Source organism: Ptychodera flava, assembly GCF_041260155.1.
Source record: "Ptychodera flava strain L36383 chromosome 23 unlocalized genomic scaffold, AS_Pfla_20210202 Scaffold_24__1_contigs__length_23054250_pilon, whole genome shotgun sequence".
Lineage (NCBI taxonomy): Eukaryota > Metazoa > Hemichordata > Enteropneusta > Ptychoderidae > Ptychodera > Ptychodera flava.
In genome coordinates this window covers 15031099-15055332 of record NW_027248278.1, presented here as the reverse complement: position 1 = coordinate 15055332, position 24234 = coordinate 15031099, and the positions used below count along the sequence as shown (strand labels likewise).

General features: G+C 37.7%; 1 protein-coding gene across 1 annotated transcript; it reads right to left on the bottom strand.

Annotated features, from left to right (window-relative positions):
- Positions 1-14545: 14545 nt before the first annotated feature.
- Positions 14546-16185, bottom strand: LOC139124606 (uncharacterized). The gene is made up of 3 exons (XM_070690737.1): positions 15941-16185; positions 15260-15589; positions 14546-14817 (listed from the first exon to the last, which is right to left on the bottom strand). The coding sequence occupies exons 1-3, from the start codon at positions 16164-16166 to the stop codon at positions 14546-14548; spliced, it is 828 nt and encodes a 275-aa protein (XP_070546838.1). The 5' UTR covers positions 16167-16185.
- Positions 16186-24234: the final 8049 nt, after the last annotated feature.

The window sequence follows — 24234 nt, the reverse complement described above, 5'->3', positions numbered from 1 at the left end:
TACTCAACCACCTTATATAATAATTTAAGTCACACTAATAACTTCCCTGTTCCCGCGAGAGCATTTTATCGTATTCAGTCAAAACCCACCATTCTATAAAACAATTCGTCTCAATAATTTCAACTTTTCCCCACACAGAATCTGGCCTGTTTGGGATTATAACATATGCACTAATACTACTTTTCTCGATGTTTATCTACAAATATTAGATCAGCCCAATGTTTCGACACCTTCCACGTAGCGTGTGTGATTGGATACAATGCTGTTCTAGCATTTGTATTTAACGGCCTATGCACTGGTCAAACATCCTGTTGCCTGTAGTAGTTCTACAATACAAAAAGTTGTTTCTCTACTACAAAGTTTCGTTTGAGATGCTTTCGACGGTTGCTTTACGATGTCTTATAATGATCGAATCTCAATGCACACAAAATTATGAAAATTTCTAATATCGTCATCGTGTTTATGATCAGAACATTTTCTCCTCTGAAAAACGCTGATCAACACATTCAAATTCGCATCAAGGATAACAAGGGCAACCTCATAGTGTTATGGTGTTATCCAGAAGTAAAAAATAAAAAAAATAAAGTGCGTCATTACTTTATGATGTCTGTCTTTAATTGCAACGATCTTCCTTTCCATAAATGACCAGACCAGCTGTTTTTTTCTTTTAATTATAATGTGTGGTACTCTTGGTCTATTTTATTCTGAAGTACTTTGCATCATCCAGGCTTCCCACGATTGATGCTTTTCATAACTTCAAATAATCAAACTACAAATATCATGAGATCATGAGAATAATGAGAGAGACAAAAATAATCTCAATTTTGTAAAATTTCAAAGAAAATTGACGATTATAACTTACGAACAGTTCATTTTAAACTTTTAAAAAATGAAATTGGGACTTGAATTACATATTTTAACAACTGTATAAAATTTAATAATGATAAAAATGTTCACTTCAAGATTGTCGAACAAGCACGAGCAAGTCTGCAACACACATATACGTACGAATTATGTCATGATATCCTTCATTATAGATATCATATTGTTATTGCAGACTTAAAATCGATCGAAAAGTTCCAGAAGGAAATGGAAAGCCAAACCTCAAATTGGAGAGAATACACTGAATGGACTATCAGAAACTGGAGGATGCTGTTAACAGAGTGTAAAGGTCTCGTTGATGAGTTGAAGGGCGACAGTAAAGCTACAAACCAGAGGGCTATCAGTGATCTGAAATCACATTTAAATGCAACAAAGAAAGCTCTTGATAAATTTGACGATGACATTGATAAGCTTGAGGACGTATTCAAAAAATAGTTACGGCTTAACATCATTTTCATTTATGTGGAGACAGTTTATTTTTATACCGGAATGCTAGTAAACGACATCAAGTGTGAACTTATTAGGGGCCAAAGCCTATCGGCTAGGCCCCTATTGGTTTCATTAGGGGGGTTTCTTTCTTCTTTTTTATTCTTCTTCCGTCAATTCTTTGCCAGCCTAGATTTGGAAAGCCCCTGCATGTACACTTCCCAAACTTTGCACAGTGATAAGAGCTTGTGCACCTGTCCTTGAATTTTCAGTCACGTGACCTGGCGACTATGTCGGATTTTTCCAAAACCTCAAAGTGGCTCCCCTGATGACCTCGGTCTGGTCAGTTTGAAATCTGGTATGTTGCAAACATGTTCTCTGTTCTTTAAGATTTGCTGATAAAGAATAGTGATCGATCACATGACCTTGGCAACAATATTGTACTTCCGAAAAAAAAAATCTTAAATCCTGTGCCAACAGACCATTTGAATTGAAATTATACTCTAGTCATCACTAGCGTGAGCACTATAAAGTTTGCAAAAGGCTTTTGAATAGGTCACGTGGTTTGGCCGCAATATTGGATTTTTTGTAAAATCCAATTTAATCTATGAAATCTTAAACTCCAGAACCAACAGATCACTTTGACTGAAATTTTACTCACAGTGTGAGTACTATCAAGTTTACGAAAGGCGTATGGATTTTTCACAGGGTTTGGCCACCATATATGTTTTGCGAAACACCTATGATGAAGTGGAATATTGTTCAAAATACTTGTGTTCCAAAACCAATAAACCGTTTGACCAAACATTTTACTCATATCGTTATTATATCAGTACTTTAAAGTTTGTGAAGGGCCTTAAGATGAGTCAGGTGGTTTTACAGCCAAATTTGCTTTTCGAAAACCTATGATAGCCATTGAATAATATTCAACATACTTCTCCTCCAACATTTATTTTTCATTTGAACTGAAATTTTAGTCATACCATCACTGTTGTGAAGGCTGATAGATGCACAAAGAATAGTTTGATCAGTCACATTGTTTGGCGGCCATATTGGTTTTTGCGAAAAACCTATAATAACCAGCGAATAATGTTCAAAATGTTCTTCAAAACCAATGCACGATTTCACTTGAAATTTTTCTCATATCATTAATGTGACTGTGTACTTTATTTTTATATAAGGCGTTAGGATCAGTCAACTGGGTTGGTGGCCATATTTCATTTTGCAAAAGAAAAAAAAAACCACATGATAACCAGCGATACTCTTCAAAAATCTTCCAATCCAAAACTAATGCACCACTTGAACTGAAATTTTACTCTTATCATCATAAGTGCTGTAACCTCCACAAATGTAATAATCTCCACAAATGTAATATCAACCACAATGTAATAAAATCAACCACAAATGTAATAAAATAGTCAACCATAAATGTAACAACCCGCAACCAAAATGTAATAAACAAATTAACCATAAATGTGATAAAACTCAACCATAAATGTAATAAACTTGAACTTGCATATGTGATCATTTGTTTATCCATTCCCTGAGTAAATAATAACTTTAATAAGACTAGTGTAATGGTATTACATACTTTCCTGAAACTAGGTTTCCTTTCCGAAACACAGAATAGAATACTTTGAGAACGCTATCAGAAAACGGCGAGGTACTGATCAAACCGTTAGATAATGGAAGTGGAACAGCAGTTCCAGACACTGATAATTACATAATAAGGTAGCGTCAAAATAAATCGTCACCAGTGATACCACACAAAGTTTATGACAGATGACTCAGAACAAATAACAGAGAAATATGCAACCTTATGACAGAAACTTACGACACAAAACATGGTGACGAGAACATATATTTCAAAATAGTAAAAACAATACGAACACTAACTTGAACACAGTAGAACAAAATTAGACATCCTTGCATCCCTAGTGAAGGAACAAACATTAAGTGGGACAACATAGGAATACAGACAATCTATCGATTATTCTACACAATTTATCCACTAAAGGACGAATTTGAGGCAGTTGATTAAGAAAGTACGGCAACTTTCGAAAAAACGGCGTTAAAGGATCGTAGTGTTATACAGTCTTCCTCTCTCTGGAGTAGAGACTGCACTGACATTCATATTACAGCTGTGTCTCTCCGTGGCCAATCAGTTCTATACACAAAACAGTGAAACGTAAAATACACTTTCAAATATACGTACAAACACACTAAACGCAAATAATCAAGATATGAATAATGTGTGGAGTTGCTTTCCTTATTACATAGCTCAATATTGAGGGCTAATTCCTCAATTGCAACGACAAAATAGATTTATTACATTTATGGTTGATGAGTATTACATTTATGGGTGTTTTTTATACATTTGTGGTTTCCATTTATTACATTTGTGGTTGGTGTTTTTATTACATTTATGGTTGATTTTGTTATATTTATGGAGGGTATATTACATTTATGGGTGCATTTTATTACAATTGTGGTTGATATTACATTTGTGGAGATTATTACATTTGTATAGGTTACAAGTGCCTGTACTTGAGTATATCACAATCACTACATAACTGCTTTGGCCCGGTAACGCTGCATACAGCTTTAATTTAAGATGATATCTAAGTTTTATTGTTAATGGTGCTTATCTTTTAAATTTTATTCACGTTTTTTTTTTTTCGACAATGAGATACATGTGTGACTTATAATGCATTTTTCAATGCAGGCGAGAGAATCTAAGATAATTTTACATCAGAGTTTAGTATATGATAGAGAATACTCTTTATCATATACCCATGCCCATATCGCCTCATCCTAGTGACGTTTACCGTAAAATATCAGCCGTGATATTTCACGGTAAACTTCGAGATATGCACGATAAACGTCATCTGTTTTGGAGTGTTCCCGAACTACATTTGCACTTTGATGGTAACAATGTAAACAAACAAAATGGCTGCCGCTCTCCGCCTGTGAAACGATGTCGCCGACGTAAAATATGAAGGGCTTTGAGGAACACGGACATTTCGGGTTGCTAACTACGGAAATAACATATGAGTCTTGTAATGTTTTCCCATGGTTTTTCTGTTAAAGAATTTGTATCTTTTTTAGGCAAGGTCTAGCAAACATTTTGGCTTCGCACGGCACGGTCTACCTCCGAACAGATAGCGAGCGCGTGGCGTGACAGCGATGTTCCGCGCGCGACACCTGTTGATGTGACAACTCTCAGTGTAAACAAAAAAATGGCGGCCCCTCTCTATGTAGTACGACGATCAAGCGCGATCGAAATCAGGAGAGATATAAAGCAAAGGACAGTTTTGCTTGGTTACAAATGGAATAGCATATTGTACCTTAAAAGGTCCTCCCTGTACGACGATTTTTGAATCCGTGTGTCTTTCTTCTTGAGATTCATTAAGATATGGAGGACTTGCAGCGATGTCGTGCGTGATGTTGACATGTCGGTATAGTTTATGAATGAACACAAATATTTCTATATTTATGCGCAAGGCGTAATAAAGTAAGTTTTTTTTTCGTAAGTATTAGTAAAATTCTGGGCATGGATATATGATAAACCTGTTATTACCCGATATCGTCTGTTCCTTGCGTCGTTTCAGCATTCGTGTCATTTGTGCTCCGTGGGACACTCGACTTCGTCTCGTACCTGACGCAGCACAAATGACACTCATGCTGATACGATACAGGAACAGGCAATATTTGGTAATAACCTCTAAATAGCGTTATATACTTTATCGGCCATAACTGAGAAAATTGTGGAACAAATGTAAATTAAGATTAACATCTTAATTTTAATTACAGGGGGTCGTAAAAGCAAATAGTTCTTTACTGACCAATTGCAAACGAGTTTATATGTATTTGAAAAACTTATGTCATTATCGGACATATTGCTTCTTAAAAATGGCGATTTTTTTTCCAAACGATTACCCCTCTACATAAATGCATTCAGATATTTTGTTTGCTTTATAAGTGTAGATTTGTCCAAATTTAAGCATGTTCTGTCCATTTTAAGAAAGATTGAGCTTACTAAATTTTTATCAAACTTAAGCTTAGACTTGGTAAAGTAAAACAAGGGAACGCGGCTCCACATATCGTGATTAAATTATGTTGGGAGCCGTGTGGTTTGACGTTTTGTGGTTTTAACCTGATTGTGTATTCGTTCAGGGACTTTTAATAGTATATTTATGTTGTGTGCACTGCGTTGTGTATCGGATATTTGACGAAGGTGCGTTATGTCTGAGACACAACATAGTGCACAACATCAATATGCTAAACAAAGTAATCACTGAACAAGTACACAATCACGCCATACCACAAAACAACAACCAACTTAGTAGCGGATGTGTGGAGCCTTGTTCTCATGTTTTGCTACTTAGAATGAGAGGTTATTTAAGCAATAATGCACCCCCTCCCGGCCCATAATGGACAAAAGCAAACTTTGCACGACATATGTACGAGGCGAAGCCGAGTAAATTATGGAGTGCAAAGTTTGCTTGAGTCCATTATGGGCCGGGAGGGGGTGCATTATTGCTATTATTTTATAGTTTTGGCAAGACCAGTGAATTTGTAGTTGTAGAAAACGAGTAAAAATGAAATTTAAACTAATTTGAAGCCAGTGAGCGTCGTCCAGCATGATCGGCCCTGACTCTGTACATATTACATGCACTCCACACTGCACAGTGCACTGCACTGAACACGCACGTTCAGCACAAAAAATATCCAGCACTTTCACGGTTCATTTTGAATTGAAAAACGATGTATTTTCGAAGGAAATGAAAAGTAACCGCATCCCTACCGTCTATATCAAACTTGAAACATCACCTTTAAATATCATGCCATTCAAAAAGTAGACACGGTGAAATGGCAGAGAAGAAGAAAACGGAATGTTCATGCATCGACATCAGTATGATCAGCGAGCTGCATGGTATCAGCTGATCAATACGATCATTATTATGTCGCTAGTAGTACAGCATTCATTGCAACGATATCAACAGAGTTCAACATTGTTATTCAAATGTTCATATTTCAATAATAATTGTGTATATCAATTGAATTTTCAATGGCTTCTTGAGAAGAGCTATTTTGTTTCGGCCAACAACAGAACTTGACGTAAACGGGTGCTTGAAAGGTACAGTTGACAAACATACTGGAGGGTTTCGGTACCGTCGCGATATCGAGAACAAGGCAAGGTAAAATCACAGATATGGAGAAAAAAACGATGAATGAAAGTTGTCTCCGATTACAGTCAGTGCATCAGAATTAGGTGGCCGAGATGCTAGATCACGAGTCCACGGTCATCAGGATTGTTGGTAATAACTGACCTTGGACCGAGACTTTGAATGGCTCCGTAGTATATCCGTAGACACTTCCGGTCAAGGTTGATGACAGCAAGCTGCCGTTGTTGGCCCGTTTACGGCTGGTTCGAGTAACCTTTCACGCTTGCATCGTTTACATGGCCACTGACATACATAATATGCCATGTGACAAACCCAGTATCATCTAGGAGTTTGCAAATGTACATGGCAACGAAGCGAACCATGTTGTAAACAAACGTATCAGTACAACCTGCGTATCGGACTGGGACTACATGCTAAGCGCCAGCCAGACAGACGACAAGTGCGTACGTGAGGACTCAAAAAAATGTGATAAATCGTACAGTAAGATATTATTATCAATATTGTGCACCATTATCAAGATTTATAGTTTTGTGTATTACATGGTTTATCCGATATTTTCCCTCCTTTTAAATGCGCAGTCCTGTTTTCGTTTTCCAAAAAAAACTTGCTCGCTGTGGGGCCGCAATGCTGAATATGGAATACATTATCAGTAATAATGTATGGATATGACGTCACAAAAGTCACTGGTATTGACAAAGCTATAATATAATACCCAATATTCCTGTTCCTGTGTGGTATCAGGTGAGTGTCATGACACGAATGCTGATACGACGCAAGAAGTAGGCAATATTGAGTAATAACCGATTTATCATATAACCATGCCCAGAATTTTACAAATGATCAGAAAAATCGTACTTTTTGAGGCTTTATTTTTATTCCGCCATGGGCATAATATAGAAATATTTGTGAAAACAGGCTTCATTCATAAACTGTAGGAAGAAGTCAACACAACGCGTGACATTGCCCTTATCTCGAGAAAAGATGCCGACATTAAAAAAAATAGAGTACGGAAATATATTTTAATGGTGCAATGTTAAGTACAAGCATAATCGATTAAAAACTTTCCGCTTTAAATCTCCCCTGATTTCGATTACGCTGCATCGTCGTACGGAGCGGAGAGTGTCGTTTTGTTTGTTTACACCGAGAGGTGTCATGTCAGCAGGTGTAGTGCGTGCGACATGGCTGTTACGCTACGCGCTTACTATCTGTTCTGACATTGACTGTATCGTGCGAAAGATAGAATATTTGCTAGAGCTTGCAAAAAGTACAAGAACTACAACGGAACAACCAGGGATAATATGGAAGATTCTAACATTTGTTCCGTCTTTAGCTACCTGAAATATCCTGTTACTCAGAACCGTTTAAATTTTTATGTAGGCAACAGCGTATCGTAGGCGGAGAGCAGCAGCCTCTTGTTTGTTTACTTAGTTTAATATAAAAATATAAATGTAGTTCGGAACATTCCTAAACTGATGACGTTTATAGTGCATATCGCGACGTTTACCGTAAAATATCACGGCTGACATTTCACTGTAAACGTCAGCAGATGTGGCGATATGTGCATGGGTATATTGTAATATTCCATATCACCGATCGGGCTTTGTCTCGCCGTGGGTAATTTCTAACACCAAATAGCCGACACACAACACAATGCATAACATCACAGTCCCTACGCTCACGGGGGACTGTAAGAACATGTCAAAAACATCCGCTAATCTGGTAAAGTATCAGACAATAGCACAAAACATTAAACCACTCAACTCCTGACATTATTTATTATTTACGTTGGTTAACAAGCCTTCTTTCACTAGAAAGGCAGTCGCCAGTATGAGAACACTATTATCAATTACAATTCAGGCTATTTTAGTACCAACAGTGATGCTAAATGCAAATATACTGAGATGGAAGTAATTAATATGCTACACTTCCTTATTGACAGCATATATATGCCGTTTGCTGGAATGACATTCAATAAACTATAGGCCTTCTTATGGGGACAAACTGTACACCACTTCTTGCAGACTTATTTTTGTATTTATATGAAGCTGCGTCCATGCAGTCTCGTCATAGTTCCGGGGCTAAAAGAGTTGATAAGCTTATCAATAACACTCACAGATATATCAACGATCTGATTAGTGTGAATAATCCTGTATTTCTAATTACCTGCATCACATCTGTCCAGATGGATTAGATGTGAAAGAAACAACAAAAGAGTGAACTCATTGTCATACCTTGATCTGCTTTTTTATTAGACGAAATAAATTTACACTCTGAACTGTGTGACAAAGGGACGATGTTAGTTTTGAAATAATTAACTTCCCATCTTAACCAGTGGGTCCAGCTTATGGTGCATACATGTCAAAACTCCTGAGATACTGTTGAGATTATGATTCATATTGAAACTTTCAAGTGAGGCACAACTTTCTTGCCTTAAAGCTAGTAAGACGGGGATTTTCAGAAAGTTTGTTGGCTAGATCATTTAAGAGGTAAGTTTTACCGTAGGTATGGAGATCTTATATCAAATGTGACAAATATGTTTTTCAGATGATGAGAGAAAGTATACCTGACTTTGACTCGTAACAGTAATTTGGCAACTAGATGAATTACCGTACAATTATTTGTCAGTTTAGTTCAATATTGACGGGTTTAGCATACTAGCAGGGTACGCTTACCAAGTCCTAACACGGGGCACCACGACTTACCTAGTCGTTCGAGATTGATTTTGTCAGTGTGTTTTGTGTTGTTGCTTTGTTTGTTTGTTTCTTGAACTGATTTTTAGTTGTCTTGAGTGACAACGATTCCTGGCATTGATTTGATGTCATTTAATAGCCGATGTGTGGAGCTGTGTTTACTTATTTTACTTAATCAAGACACTCTACTTTCGAACATACTGAGCAGGAACTTGCTTTGGCGTCTCAAAAGAAATTTGTAGTAGTGTAACTGTTTTTAGTAGTTTAAAACTTATTTGTAGGCAACAGGATGTCTAACATTCTCACCTGGCCAGTATATTTGTCTGGGGCGCTTTACAAAAGATAGAACAGCCATCACGCTAGTAAAATATTGGGTTGGTCTAACATTTGTAGATAAACACCGAAATGTGTTAGAATCCCCGCCTGGTAAGTTTCTGTGTAGGAAAAATTGGAACGGTAATGAGTGCAGAGTTTCATGATAACGGCAATCTGTTCTATCAAAATACCTTGATGACTATAACGGCAGGAATCTAAAAAAATCCTAATCATCGACCGTACCATGGTTATCGCGCTTAGAGATAGATCCAACAATAACAGTTTTTTATCTAAAAACAGAGTCAAGAGATGTCGTCTCCACCTATCAGTACACGCATGAGATAAAGATGTGATTTACTGTAGAGCGACATGCTGGTTTAATTTCAGACAAGCCCCCCTTTGTAAGCATGGTCAGTGCAAGGTCGCTTTGAACAATGAATAACTGGAAAATAATTGGTCTCTAGTCATTTATGGCACTAAATCGAGCAAAATGGTTAATACGTTTCATGACTAATACATAAACATTGACAACGTATACTGGATTCGCAAGTACAGTGAAATGCTGTCATATTTCGCCATTTTAATTTCTGCTTGAGAACCCAGAGGTTTCAAAACTACATATCCATCTATCAGTGCAGCATTAGTACTTTGTGGACCATTGAACCAAGTTGAAACCAAAAAAATGAAATGGACAGCATATTGGTATTACCTAAACACGGAACCGGAAATGAAATATTTAAAGTTATCAACATTTTTCAACATATTATACAAGAAAAGATTATTTGCTGCAGGTCTGAATATCGTTTAAAGATGCTGTCAACAGTCTTGTGTATGACGGTCCAAGGAATAAGTTACTCATAAATAACATGTACAGTTGTGTCTAGCATAAACAACACGACAAAAGATAACAGGTCATATCAGGCTCTGACATTTGAAACATTAACTATCGCAAATTACCAGCAAATGACCTGCATGGAAAAGGTCAGCAAAAGCTCCCACATTTCATTTGGAGTAATCTCTAATGACCGACATACATTTTGAAGGCTATGAGGCATACAACTGTTTCAACTGATACACTGATGTTTTGAAAAAAAGGCGAAGGAAGAAATATGCATGTCCGATTAAACGATTGCTTGAACAGATTGAAAATACATCTTTCGTCGGAAACTTAAAACTAAATTTTAGAACTGTCGGACAAGCAATTTTGAGAAAATTATCTCAAAAGAGGCACACATTTCATTTGGAGTAATCTCTAATGACTGACATACATTACAAACGGCTATCACCAGCAATAGTTAATCAGTCTTAAATCAGGTACATTGCTTTGCAAACAAATTGGTAACGCTGTTATTGATAGTGAAATATTGCATTGTATAGAGTCATTTTACCTCTATGACCATTACGACTGCTTCTTTTTTATCGTAGACAGTGTACTATCTAAGGAATAATGCCACCGAGCAGTGGTACAGAGGGTGTATGTATTTATGTTGCGTTATTGGAAGTCAAATATGCAAATCACAATAGAGTAATCAGCTTAATTCGTGTTTTCTTCAAAATCCCGTGTACAATGTGATGTCGTGACCGTGTCCATGCAGTCGATAATTTCTTGTTCGGAGGATTGGTGCAGGCCAACCATGTTCAAAAAAGGCTGGACTCTAGTGGACACTCCATGTCACCTTGATACAGTGTCAAAGTTTTCTAGATATGATATACCTGTTCTCGTGCCAGTCGGTGGGTAACATTCGGTCTATTTTTAAAGGTGATCTACTAGTATTTCACTGAACCGTCGGAGTTGTCTGAAACAAATTATCTGGCAGTGTTGTTGTTAGATATCGGCACATTCGAGATATCTGCTTGTGAACAGCTCTGTTTAGCCGTGTATCTCTCCGTCTTTTCGTCCTGTTGCTTGAATGCCACTATCAGCTGTTTTATCGTCGGCAAAACCAATATGGGCCTAAGCCCCAGAGGGCTTGGGCTTGGGCCCTTAGACACCAGGAGTAACTGTACGAAATTGATACTGGAGAAGCAAATTACCTGTCATTTAACAATATTTGAAATTCAAATTTTGTGTATTGGGAGAATAACATTTTCGATTGTTGAAAAACTAAGACTGCGAAAAATGTTCTACTCCATGAGAATGAGCCTCACAGTGGAAGATAAGAAGAGAACTGTGAATGTTAAGGAGTCTGAATTATCTTGAGAAGACGTCAGACGTCGACCTCACCATCATTGTGTTCGATCTCTAGAGAAGTGACATCTATATTGTAAACTGTTATCAATCAATTACAAACGACCTTGTCATGACACTGTGTGACTGTAGTTATAGCTATAATTGCATCATGAATCAATATGTAGACTTTGCAGATCATTAGATATTGATGAATTTGGAAGGACTAAACTTCTTTTGAAGGTGATAGTCAATCTTTTAGTCAGACACCATGAACAGCAATGTGATTGAGACGTCGGTAGTTTTCACAAATCCTGTCCTAAATATCAAGATCCCTAATAATGTAGGAGACAAACAAAGCTTAACAAAATGATGTAGGTAGTTTGACGGCGAACCTTGAACTAGTTCTGAGAATTGCCTGGTATATGGTATCTAAAGTAACCGATTACATGGTACAAAATATTAAGAGCCATTTACGTCATGTGACCATAACGGGCTCTTCAAGTTTTCCTGAGTTTAGCATTTGATGTTTTTTTATCTCGGGAAAGAACGATCGGCTGCACTGAGGAAAGGCATGTATTGTGCCTTTGATTGAGCTGAATATGTGAACTATCATTTCGCTTATCGGTAAAATATATTCGATAGACAATATTTTGTAATGTGGTTTTGTGACCGTGTCAATGTAGATGAGAATTTCTTGTTTGGGAATTACTGCAGGACAATGATATCCAAACAGGCTTGGCTCTAGTTTCAACTTAAATGTCAAAGGCTACCTGTATACGACGTCAAAGGTTATCTTTATATAGTGTACTGGTACTTGTGTCCGTCAGTAAATATCCGCCTACGTTTAAACATATACAGCTCATTGATACCTTCGGTAGGAATCTGAACAAAAAGTGGTGTAGTTTTCAGATATCGTCGTGTGAGAATAGGCAACTTTAAAACGAAATTGAAGCTTTCAGACAGGTACTTTCAGAGAATTACACCAACGATACCAAGGAGTACTCGGTATTCGATTGAGTCACGCCATAAGTATCACTAGTGAAGAAATTTGCGAGAAATTTGCGAGAAATGGACACTTTCTCGCTTTTTGCGAGAAGTAAGCGAGAATACATAACTTTCTCACAATAACTTAGCGAGAATTTAATTCTCGCTGATTGATTGCGAGAATTCAATTTCTCGCTGATGCATGCGAGAAAACACAGTTCTCGCAGCATGATCGCGAGAAATTATGTATTCTCGCTTACTTCTCGCAATACAGCGAGAAAGTGTCCATTTTCGCACATTTCTCGCACATTTCTGTACTAGTGTATGTTCCCGTGAACGTCTAGTTTCGAGAATTCACCACAGACCCATAATATTCAAAACAGGTCTGACTCGAGTTGCAATGTCAAAGGTCGTCAAAGTACTTGACGGGTATTTGTCGGTAAAAGCCGTCTATTATTTTGGAGCATGATGCATACCTCATTAAACTACTGTACTAAAGGCGAATGAATCTGGAATTGTATATTTCGAAGGAAATTGCATGTAGGACTGCCTTTCAAATTTCTTGTCGTCCACATAAAACCAATTTATATGCCGTAGTTCTGTCAGGGGACTGATTGGCAGTTTGATATCATAGCCGTTTGACAGATGACACTATTGAGAATATAATTCAGTGTACTGGGGAAGAACACCTAGTGATCTTAGGGCCACTTGCAGCTATTCATATTATCTCTGTTGATGTATTCAAATAGGAAAAGCAACACCATATAGCAACAATGGACAAACATCCTCGCCAAGAAAACATGAACCCCCAACAATAATTTTAAGCGGTTTTTGAATAATTCCCTGGCGGCATTTAATGTAAGACAATAACTGTGTCATGAAAGGGTGATCACGAAAGTCATCGAGAAAGAAAGGGCGACGGAATAATGGCACGCACTTAGGCAAAATTACTGCAGAAAAAGTGTAAAAGTGATTGTGCCGGTATTGGACATTTTATATTCCGACATGGTGCGTTTTCTTTTATTCTGACAGGTCGATGCGACCAGAGAAAGACCAGTGAGTTGTTTGCCTTTCTGTCCTCGACTTGCCTCACTCCATCATCATCATCATCATCATCATCATCATCATCATTATCATCGTCATTATCATAATCGTCATTTTCATCATCTGCCAGTCGCTACATAACGACCATTTCTCGTAATTTATAGTACTCTTGTAATGCTTCAAGAATAGCTTATACATAAACATAAAAAATGATTGAAATGTGCCACGACATGCACATTTATTCATTTCTTGCCAGTTGGAAGAACAGATTTCTGTGTACCAAAGACCAGTAGGGAATAGGCTCGCTGTTCCGGCAGTGACATGAAAAAAATATTAGCAATTGTTATCCAGTAAAAAAAATGAAAAAAAATATTCAAAAATAATGTCTGTTTAGATTATTTCCTAGTTATAGTCGGATCTCACAAGAACCTGATATTTAATATATTATGTGTAGCTAGCTTTTGGAAAGACAGTCAGGCTTTGCAACATTAAATTTCAGCTGTATTGCTTTACTGGATGAGTGATTCATTTCATCAACATAAATAATGCACAGTGTCTCTTGTGTTAAAAGGTAATACCCTTCAACAATTTTACCATACAAGGTCTCGTAAGTTCTCGTGAAGCAAACGATATTCTATTGAGTCCAATGCACACATTTAGATGTTCTCCTATGTCAGATGGTAGAAGGTATAACGTCATTTCAGTTGTCTTTTCACTTTCTACGGAAAGTGAACAGAAAATACAAGGAACCAAGTGTCCTGATGTGTTTTGCTCGATTTTGTTGAGATACAGTACTGACAGACACATGCTATTTTTGGAATTAGTTCATCTCAAAATTGACGAGCCTACGTATCGACGATAAGTTGAACCTTTTCTACAAAGTCATTGATCTGTTTGTTGAAATTTCGAAGGGACTTTTCAGCAGCTTGGAAGTGTGAGGTAATGTCGTAAAGTTCTTCTTCTTCAAGCTTGACAACGCCCTCCCTCAGTAAGGTTCTTAATTCATTGAACTTGATGATGAGTACCTTCCAGGATGTGATTCCATGGTTAATTACACCTTGCCAGAATGACATCATAAAGTCGATGTCTTTGATTTCTTTCGTGATCCTTACAACTTCTATAAACAAAAACAAGAAAAAGAGGCCAAAGGTAAAATCTTTGCTTTAATTTGGAGTTATAAATTTTATTATGCATGAAATGTATATATTTAACACAGTAACCTTTATGAGAAAGTCAAAATTACAGTTACCAAGAGTTTTTGCCTGACTGACAGTTTTTGCCTGGTCAATGCTTTTGTTTTACATAGAATAATTCATTCTTGATGTTGATTAACGTCTTTCCGTGCCAGGTACTCGAATGTTTCGACTTTACCACTGAGAACATTGTCAACACTGCACTCGTACAGAAAGACTTTAGTAAACATCGAGTGATTTTCATCTCACTTATCGACTTATTTATTGTAGGTTGGAATTAGCTACCAAGATACTTTTTGATTGCTTATTTAAAGATTGATGAGATCAAGATTGTATTTCACTAGCTATTTCAAGAAACATACTGACCTTTTTGGGTTGCCACTGTCCCGGCAACACCGCCAATAGCGGCAACTGTGCCCACTCCAGCGACAATGACACCAGGTAGTGATAAGGTCAGCAGACCTCCAACGACGGCCAACAGCCCCAGGGTGCGCAGCACTTGAAACCCGACACTAGCAGTCTCGTTTATGGACTTCTGTGACTCAAGGTAGCGGATAATGCTTAGTGTTACATTCTGCATCTCACTCAGTGATTGGTTGAGCAGTGACGACACTTTCTCTGATGATCTTTCACACTGATCGCCAAGTCTCGTTAAATCATCTTTCATGCAGTATTGGATGTAGTAATTATCGTGCTCTGTAAAATACAAATCCAAGGATTTAGTTTCTATGTTGTGAGGTTGACAAGTTTAAGTTTATGGCAACTGTTAAGTTGCTCTATTAGTCCCCAAAATCACCGTTTATAATTCATCTGGCTGCAAGTGGAAGTACATGTCTTTGATCAATTTAAGTTCAAGACCAAGTGGAAGTACACATCCTTTTAAGTAAGTAATGGACCATTCTGTTTTCCTTGAGGTGAACTTGACTGTGGTATAAATAAACAATAACTTGAACATTGTTTATGTTCTCTGTACTTGCGAAGCACGTTTGACGATAATTAACGTTCAAAAATCTTATTAGGCCTACTGCTGTAACTATGCAATCATACCTGCTTTGTCAAATTCTTTCATGAGTGCATCAAAATCCCAGGTTTCCATGTTGTCTCGAAAGTGTTTCACTAAGTCATGGGCGAGTTCCATCTCTACTATCTCAGATATATATTCGATATCTTCGCTCTTAAACAGAAGCTTGTAGCGTTCTAAGCGGTGTTGAAATAGGAACGTGTCGACGCCCAGTTTCCTTGATAGAATTTCTGCTTGTAGACACTGCAGCATGTACTCACATTGCTTGCTGAAATGCCTACATTAGAAAGGTACAAATATGAAGGAGCGAGCCATAGGAGAGGGAGATTGCAAGAGAGTGACGACACAAACAAATAAACTGAGTACGTAAAGCAAATGGGATAGAAAGGTCAAGAAAGCCTGGGATCCGAGTCACCAGATCAAAATGTCAAAACCTTTTTATTTCTTGCCAAAGTTAGTTCAAAAATGATTTGGACTGGGGCTGCAAGTGGAAATACATGACCATAACTAAGATTTCCGCTGAAGAATACAGCCATATTCTTGAAGTCTTTTATAAATATGATGTTATCGAAAGTGAAAGAAGTTTCGCGGATCAATTGTAATTTAAAAGACGAATTCCTCTTAAAATAAAGTATTTCTTGCGAAATGGATAACGACGGCATGTCAAAGTGTTTCATAGCTGGTAGGACAAGAATCAATAAACAGGCATAAAGGCATGTTTTTTGGTAAGGGATACTTACTTGATGTTTTTACATTCTTCCAATAAACTTTGGCAGACTAGTTTCACTCTATGAATGGCACTGTCAACTTCTGCATTTACACCTTTGCTGTTAATTCGAATCTCCCTGCGCCATATGATGAGGCGTTTAACTTCCACCATACTCTCCTGTAGCATGTCCCAGGCAGTGTTGACGTAATCATCGTCGAAACACTTGACACAGGCTTGGATATCTATGATGAATTCTCGTATAAGTTTCATTCTATCTGTCGTCCAAATCAAATGTATAGAGCCCGGTCAGTGTGTCATCAATCGATGCACCCGAAGCAATTTTTCTCATAAGCTTTGACTGTTACAGTTTCTAGAGATAAGCTTACCTGAATCAAGCCCCAGTCGATGTATGTAGCCAATGGCGCATATTGACAAACATCGGAGGCTTTGTTGTGATGGAAAGAGTCGTTCAAGTGATATTTCCGTACATCGGTACATGAAAAACAGAGCGTTTATCTGTGAACCGCGTTGCTGCTTATGGCATCATGAACTCATAAATTAAAGACGTCATAACTAGAGAATAAGAATTTCTCCATTTCTACAAATAGGTGTGCTTGAAAGATCAGAGGGACTTGTAAAACTTTCAAGTATTAAAAACACCCTGTCCATGGCATATTGTTAACAGTATCAAGGTTGAAAGGTTAGATCACCGTTATCGAAAAATATACTATAATTGCATAATTGTTGAGAGATGGAAGAAATCCACCAATTTTGATACACCTATACCTGCACTTTGGAAATTGTAGATATCTAGTTTTAAGCCATGTGAACAATAATAGCTCAGTTAGTGGATGTTGTTCGCATTCAATCGGATACTTAATATCCACCTTTAACCCTTGCCAATAATTAAAAGGACAATAAGCAAGTTCTGTGTTATAATCTCCGCCTCCATATATCTGTTTTCGGGTCATCATAAGGTTTCTTAGAAGCCATTAAACATTAACTTTAAAAGTGCACTATTGTTTGTCCACCTATCGAATACGAGGCTATACTATACTCTTCCTCAACAGGACAATGTACATACTCATATTGAACAGCGCCTCTCTGCAGTTCATCATGACAACGACAAATAGTCTGGCAATTTTTGCAAAATCATGAAAATCCCATAAACCATGTAACAATGGTTTATCAAAAGTCCGATTTTCATAAATTCGACATCTGGCACTATAATATCGGAGTATAACACGTGCCTTCTTTAGCACTTAGATAGTTAGACACGAAGGTCATAATAGAGACACGACGGTCAGGGGGCGTATCGCCATATTGCTTTGCTCAGCAACTTGCGGACCGGCCCTTGAAATGAAACGCTGAATTTAAATCGAATTGGCTGACAGGAAAACGATGCATTTTAACTAAAACTTAAGAAGACAATGCCATGGAAATTGCCCTAAAAGGAATAACACACCCTTGGAAATGAAGTGCAAGATATCATTATGAATTTGTTCACGATGTGTGGGTGCAAAGGTCAGATAATGTCAAAACGACAAGCATGAGCAAAAACTCAACGAGGTTATCGACAGAAAGTTAACTAAATTTAGCAATTCATAGTGTTAGAGTAGTCCAGGGGAACAAACAGTATACTCACTTGTGTAAAAGCCTATCGGTTAATAACAAGTTGTTCAGTGCTAGAATATCGGCTTGAAATAGTGTTGCCTAAATCAAGCAAGTTAGTCTGTATCTCCAGTAGAAAACGTACACTACGCTGAATATATATCTGCTGGTGACGAACAGAGTTACTTTGCTCGTAGAACGCTTACACGCCCTTCTCGTGTGGAAGAACGACTTCACCTGCGAAGGGCATAGGCTAAATGTGCTCCAAACGAATGTTTTGCAATATATAAGCAATGAGGAAATTCCGAGTCCATTTCGGGAACATGACGTCATTGACAACCTATTTTTAGCAATCGATCAACAGTAATACCTTGTTGTACGATATGCATTTTGATGAAGGTGAGTGCTCTTGTGATTTACATAATAATGTATTGGTGTGAAACCAGACGATTGAATTTGTTTACCTGGCTAGAAACGAAGCATGCAACCTAACCCCCCCCCCAAAAAAAAAATAAATAAATAAATAAATAAATAAAATAAAAAAAAAGCAAAACAAAAAGGGTATGCGACTGTCGGCGCACTTCAAAATCATATCATTTGAACCTGTCCTAAGCAGTTAAGTGAAATCCCTACATTGACATAAAAATGCTGAACAAAAATCGAAGCACAACACCTTATGTTTTAACTGCAGTTGATTAAAGTTACGTTCAAACTTGGGTTGTTTGAAATACAATTTATTTTGAAGTTGAAGGCATTTATATTTGAAATGATCAGACAGGGCATTAGGTGAAGTGTATTCTTTACGCACCTTCTAGCGCCCTCTATCGATGGACATATCACTCACCTGTTTTATCCGTTCAACTAGTAAGTCAGCAAACAATAAAGTTATAAAGTATAAACTTATAAAACTATTTAAAAAGTTATGTTTGAAATATTTCTACGGGCGCGTTTCAAGTATGTGTGAGTGTCAAATAGTCGCACTCGATCATGGAGCTGACAAACAAGAGGACATGAAACTTTTCGGCAGTGCATGTATCGAATGTTAGAAAGTTTTAAATAGTTGCACACGTTTGAATTTGGCGTAGAAGAGCATTTGCTACCACAGTATTGCCGCAAGTTTACTGTCAAGTCACATGTTATTACATCATTACCTTCTCATTCATTTATTCACGCACTGAAGCACTAATTAGGCAAATATATTCACAAAACGAAAAGATACCCATGCAGTCGCTGCCTGATATGTCCTGGATCATAGCTGTTTATTTAATAAGCACCTAGTTAAAAAAAAGGTTAATACTTATATAGCCTCTTGAGATTTGCATGGAAAGACTTTCAAAAAATATACATTTGTATAGAGTGAGGGTTGAAGAATGGAAGTGACGAGTATCTAGGTATGCCATTTTTACACGTTTGGAAAGTACATTTTGGTAATATCAAAATTGGTTTAAAGCCCGGTGTGGGGTATAAAAGACCCCTAACTCATCGAAAATTCATAATGGCGCTTGAGTGACAACTGGCAAAAGCAAGGTAGACTGCTCCGTGAAAATCAGCCGAAGCGATTCTGAAACAAACATTATTGGCATACCATAAACATAGACTGTTTCATAAACACGTAGGCCATACAGGTATCCGCAAAGTTTCACAAAGCCTTTTAAAATTACGACGATTTAGGGAAAAATCGCTTTCCTAACAAAGGAAATGGCCGCGAGGGAACAGTCATTCCGCGATTCAAACAATTGTCAATCATTCAGTGACGCGCAGAGGTGTAAACTGGTCAAACATTTGCCGTGCATACGAGAATAATTACGATGTAAACAAACCATGTGTACGCTTAGACCGTGGAGGGACGGTGGCTTAGAGTTACATGTATATTGGCGTGCACACAGGATGAAAACATCGTGGTTGTCATAAACTTTTTTACTAAGAAGCGTTTATGATGCAATGACATCGCGAAAGTGAGCCATTTTCGGTCGTGACTTAGCAAGAGCTGAGTCAGTACCGGTACGATGTATCCTTACGAAAAGTGCGTACACTGTATTTTACAGAACTGCAGGCAGAGTCCATAGTTTACAATGACATCGAAAACAACTAAATATTAAAGCATGGCGGTAGTCTCCACGATCAATTTAATTACAGTCAGTCAAAGAGAGCCACTTTTTTAAACAGCCCCCCAAATCTACGGCCGAAAGTACCGGTACACTACAGTCGCTTTTGATATAAATGCTAGCCCTGAAAACGGCCGTATGGTTGGTACATGCACACGTGTTCTCACACATGGCAATGCTGACATGTCGTGTTCGGAGGGTTGGTAAGGTTTTGACATACCGGTTGCCCCAGTAACTTTTGGACTTCTGTTATGAGAATTAAACAAAGCTTGTAAAGACATCAAAACAGTATTTGTCAATGTCAGTTCAAGGTGGGCAAGTGAGCGTCGACGCGTCATCACCCGATCTTCTTTGAAAGGCTAAGGCCTATTGATACGTGTGTTCGAGATCGGCTCATTGAGTTGGCACTACATCGTATGATTTCGACAAAGGTCGGACTTTAATTTCTTCAATAACGAAGATATCTATGAACCCAGTCCGTGATTCATCCCATTGCTCCGAAAATAAACATAACTCGTGATGAGTTGTCCGGGGTCACCCTCAAAGCAACCGAGCAGCCGACCTCGATCACTTACAGATATCGTGGTACGCGAGATTCATGGAAATCTCGATCCTTCCATGATGTAGTGAACTTATTTTTTTATTTTAGCGATCGGTCATGACGTCGCGTCGTTCACCTATTTCCTACCATTTTCCTGACCGTGTTTCTCAGTCAATGTTTAGATCGGTAATTCGTGATTTCAACATACGAAATAGCCAGTTTCGGATTATTTTTAATGTTTATGTTTATTACTTTCTTGATGATTATTTCCAGTACGCGTACTACGTACGGCGCCATTTCCGTATGTAGATATGGCGGTCAGTAGCCGAATCATTCTCGAACGATGACATGACCCCGAAACTTCAGTAAATCAACTCAACTAAAACTTCAGTAGATCAACTCAGCACGCTCCTGTTTTTATGAAATTGATATTTTTTCCTTCTTTCTTTTTTCTTTCGCCTATTGCGAAGGCTGTACGTAAGCTTATAGTCAGAGCGTGAGTTGAGAGCAAACAGATTACGCAGATAATGCGAACGATAGCAACCTTACCAACAGACTCATTATGCAGAGCCATGCCCCAAAACGCCCACCCAAACAAGGCATTAATCCGGAGCCCGGTCCATTTCGCCCCGAGCTTTAAGACATGCTGTTCAAAACACAACTGAATTCAATCCCAGGGCAGTAACGCTAAATGGATGGGGAAATGATAAAATACTACATAGTGTATGCTAGAGATATTGAGACATATAACAGATGTCTGTAACTAGTTCAGCATTAGCCATAAGTCACATCAAATATGTTATACAACCCTATGAGTTCCCTTATAATGTAAAGTGGGGATTGACAACCTTTCCCTGAAGACTATAAAATTTTGATGTAGAAAAATAGTTTTTCTGTATAGAAAAATAAGGCCAGAGAAATTTGAATCTATTATACATCCATTGGTGAAAAGTTTAATCCATGTTAGGAAGATAGCAACGTTTTTTGCTTGTCACACATCAGCAACCTTGGATGAAAAGTAAGATGTTAGATAGGATTACATTACGATTACTTTCTAGTGCATCTAGTATCCTTGGCAGTGACATGAGGTAACCTGTTGTTTACATGGAATTATCACCATTTGGAACACACGGCAAGAGTAAACTTGCGCCTGAATAAAGTCCATTCAGACAAACTCTCATCCACCAGTTCTTGATATCCAATATACAATCTGTAACCATCCTTGTGTAAAAACACAAACTTTGCATGGCAGAATGTCAAATGTGTAGTTCGACTTGAATAAATTTATCTTTTCATTCTGAAGAATTGCATTAATGCTGTTCTCATTGTTACAAGATTAATGCCCTCTAAATAATTTACTTCATAAGATCTTGTAAAGTCTCAGGCTTAAAATAATGTTACATCATGTTCAATGCACACACGTAATATTTGCTATAAATACTGTTCGTTCGTAGAAGGTGTACACCGGTTCAGTTTTCTTTTCACTATTTCATAAGAAAAATTAACAAAAGTACATACACACAACATATCCTCACACATCCAACTCAATTTGGTTATAATAAACTAGATATGGACACATTTTTATAAGTTTGCATCCCAATAACTGGCAATTGGCTTTCTAAACGTGGTTAGAATGACCTTAAGTATTGACAACACGTCGAACTTCCTCTGCAAAGTCACTTGTCTGTTTGTTGAAATTTCCAAGAGATTTCTCAGCAGCTTGAAAGTGCGAGGTGACGTCGTAAAGTTCTTCTCTTCTAGCTTGACGACGCCCTCCTTGAGCAAGTTCTTAATTCTTTGAACCTGATAATTAATTCCTTCCAGGAGATATGATTCCATGCTTAATCACGCCTTCCCAGTGTGACATCATCGATTTGATTTCCTTCATTTGTTGTCTGATCTTCGCAACTTCTGTAAAAATATGGAAAAAAAATTCCAAAGGTAAAGATTTGCTGTGATGACATGCAATGATGATACTTTCAATGCAAATTGGCATTTATCTTTTGCAGTAAAGGAGGTATGAACGTTTAGGTTTATGAACGTTAGTGTTGCTAATAGTGTCGAGTTCAATGTAGATGCAGACCAAGTTTCCATTTTTGACAATTTTTTTTGTCCACCTTAATTCTATCAAGTTACGCCTTTTCGTGCCTGGAGCATGTTTATCTGTTGCTACTGATATACACATAGGCAAGCGATCCTGATACCTTAGTATGGGAATACAGAACGCATATGGCACATATCAATACGTTCATATACGTGTAACTTGGATGTGTGCAGAACAAGAGTATACGTAACTTGGATCTCCACGAACCAAGTGTACACTGTACATTATTTCTATACGCACAAACGTGTATACTAAACGTACTTTGCGAGTATATAGAATCATTATATGTAAGTATATTATCGTTAAGCATTTTGCCGAGTGAAAATACCTCAAAGAAAGCCTAAAACCGCAAAAAGTGCTTTAATTGTAAATTCTTTAAATTATTTAAGAAATTTACTTCACATTTCTAAATGCTAAAAAAGGTCTGGGCACGGCTGCTTTTTCTAGGATACACATGGTTATCGGTAGCACATATAGTTCTTATTTGCTTATAAGTGGTTAGATGTAATCTGCGTATTTAACTGGCTGTTTAATAAATTATTTCTTCAAGAGGCCATACTGACCGTTTTGGGTTTTTGCTTTTCCTGCAACACCGACACCAGTTGCTACTGCGCCAACTCCAGCGACAATGGCACCGACTATTGAAGCCGAAAGCAGGCCACCAACGACAGCCATAGCCCGATGGTTCTTAGCACTTTAAACCCAAAGCCAGCCGTCTCGTTCCTGGACTTTCGTGATTCTAGGTGGCGGATGACGCTCAGTGTCACCTTCTGCGTCTCAGTCAGTGACCCGTCACTTTCTGTGACGTAATGTCACACTGACTGCCGAGTCTCGTTACATCTCCTTCCATGCAGTGTTGGATGTAGTATGTATTGACCTCTGTGAAATATATCAATTCTAGAGTTAAGAAGAATGCAGATACAGCAGGTGGAAACATTCATTTGCTTCATTATTCCTGTTAATCACATAGTTAATTTTGCACTTTTAGGAAGGAGGACGACATAAGGCGAGCATATCTTTAAGAGAAAGTAATTTATAAATCTATTCTCTTCGAGGTTTCCGTATATGTAGTTTACATATAATTAATTCGGTGAATATTGTTAATCTCGATTAGCATCATGAATCTTCGAATCATCAACTGAATATCCAAACACAATTAAATGATGTTTCTCCCTAATGAGTTGTATACAACTAAGCACTGTTTTAAACAATTTTGATATACGCTCATTTTATTTTGGTCGTGTATATCA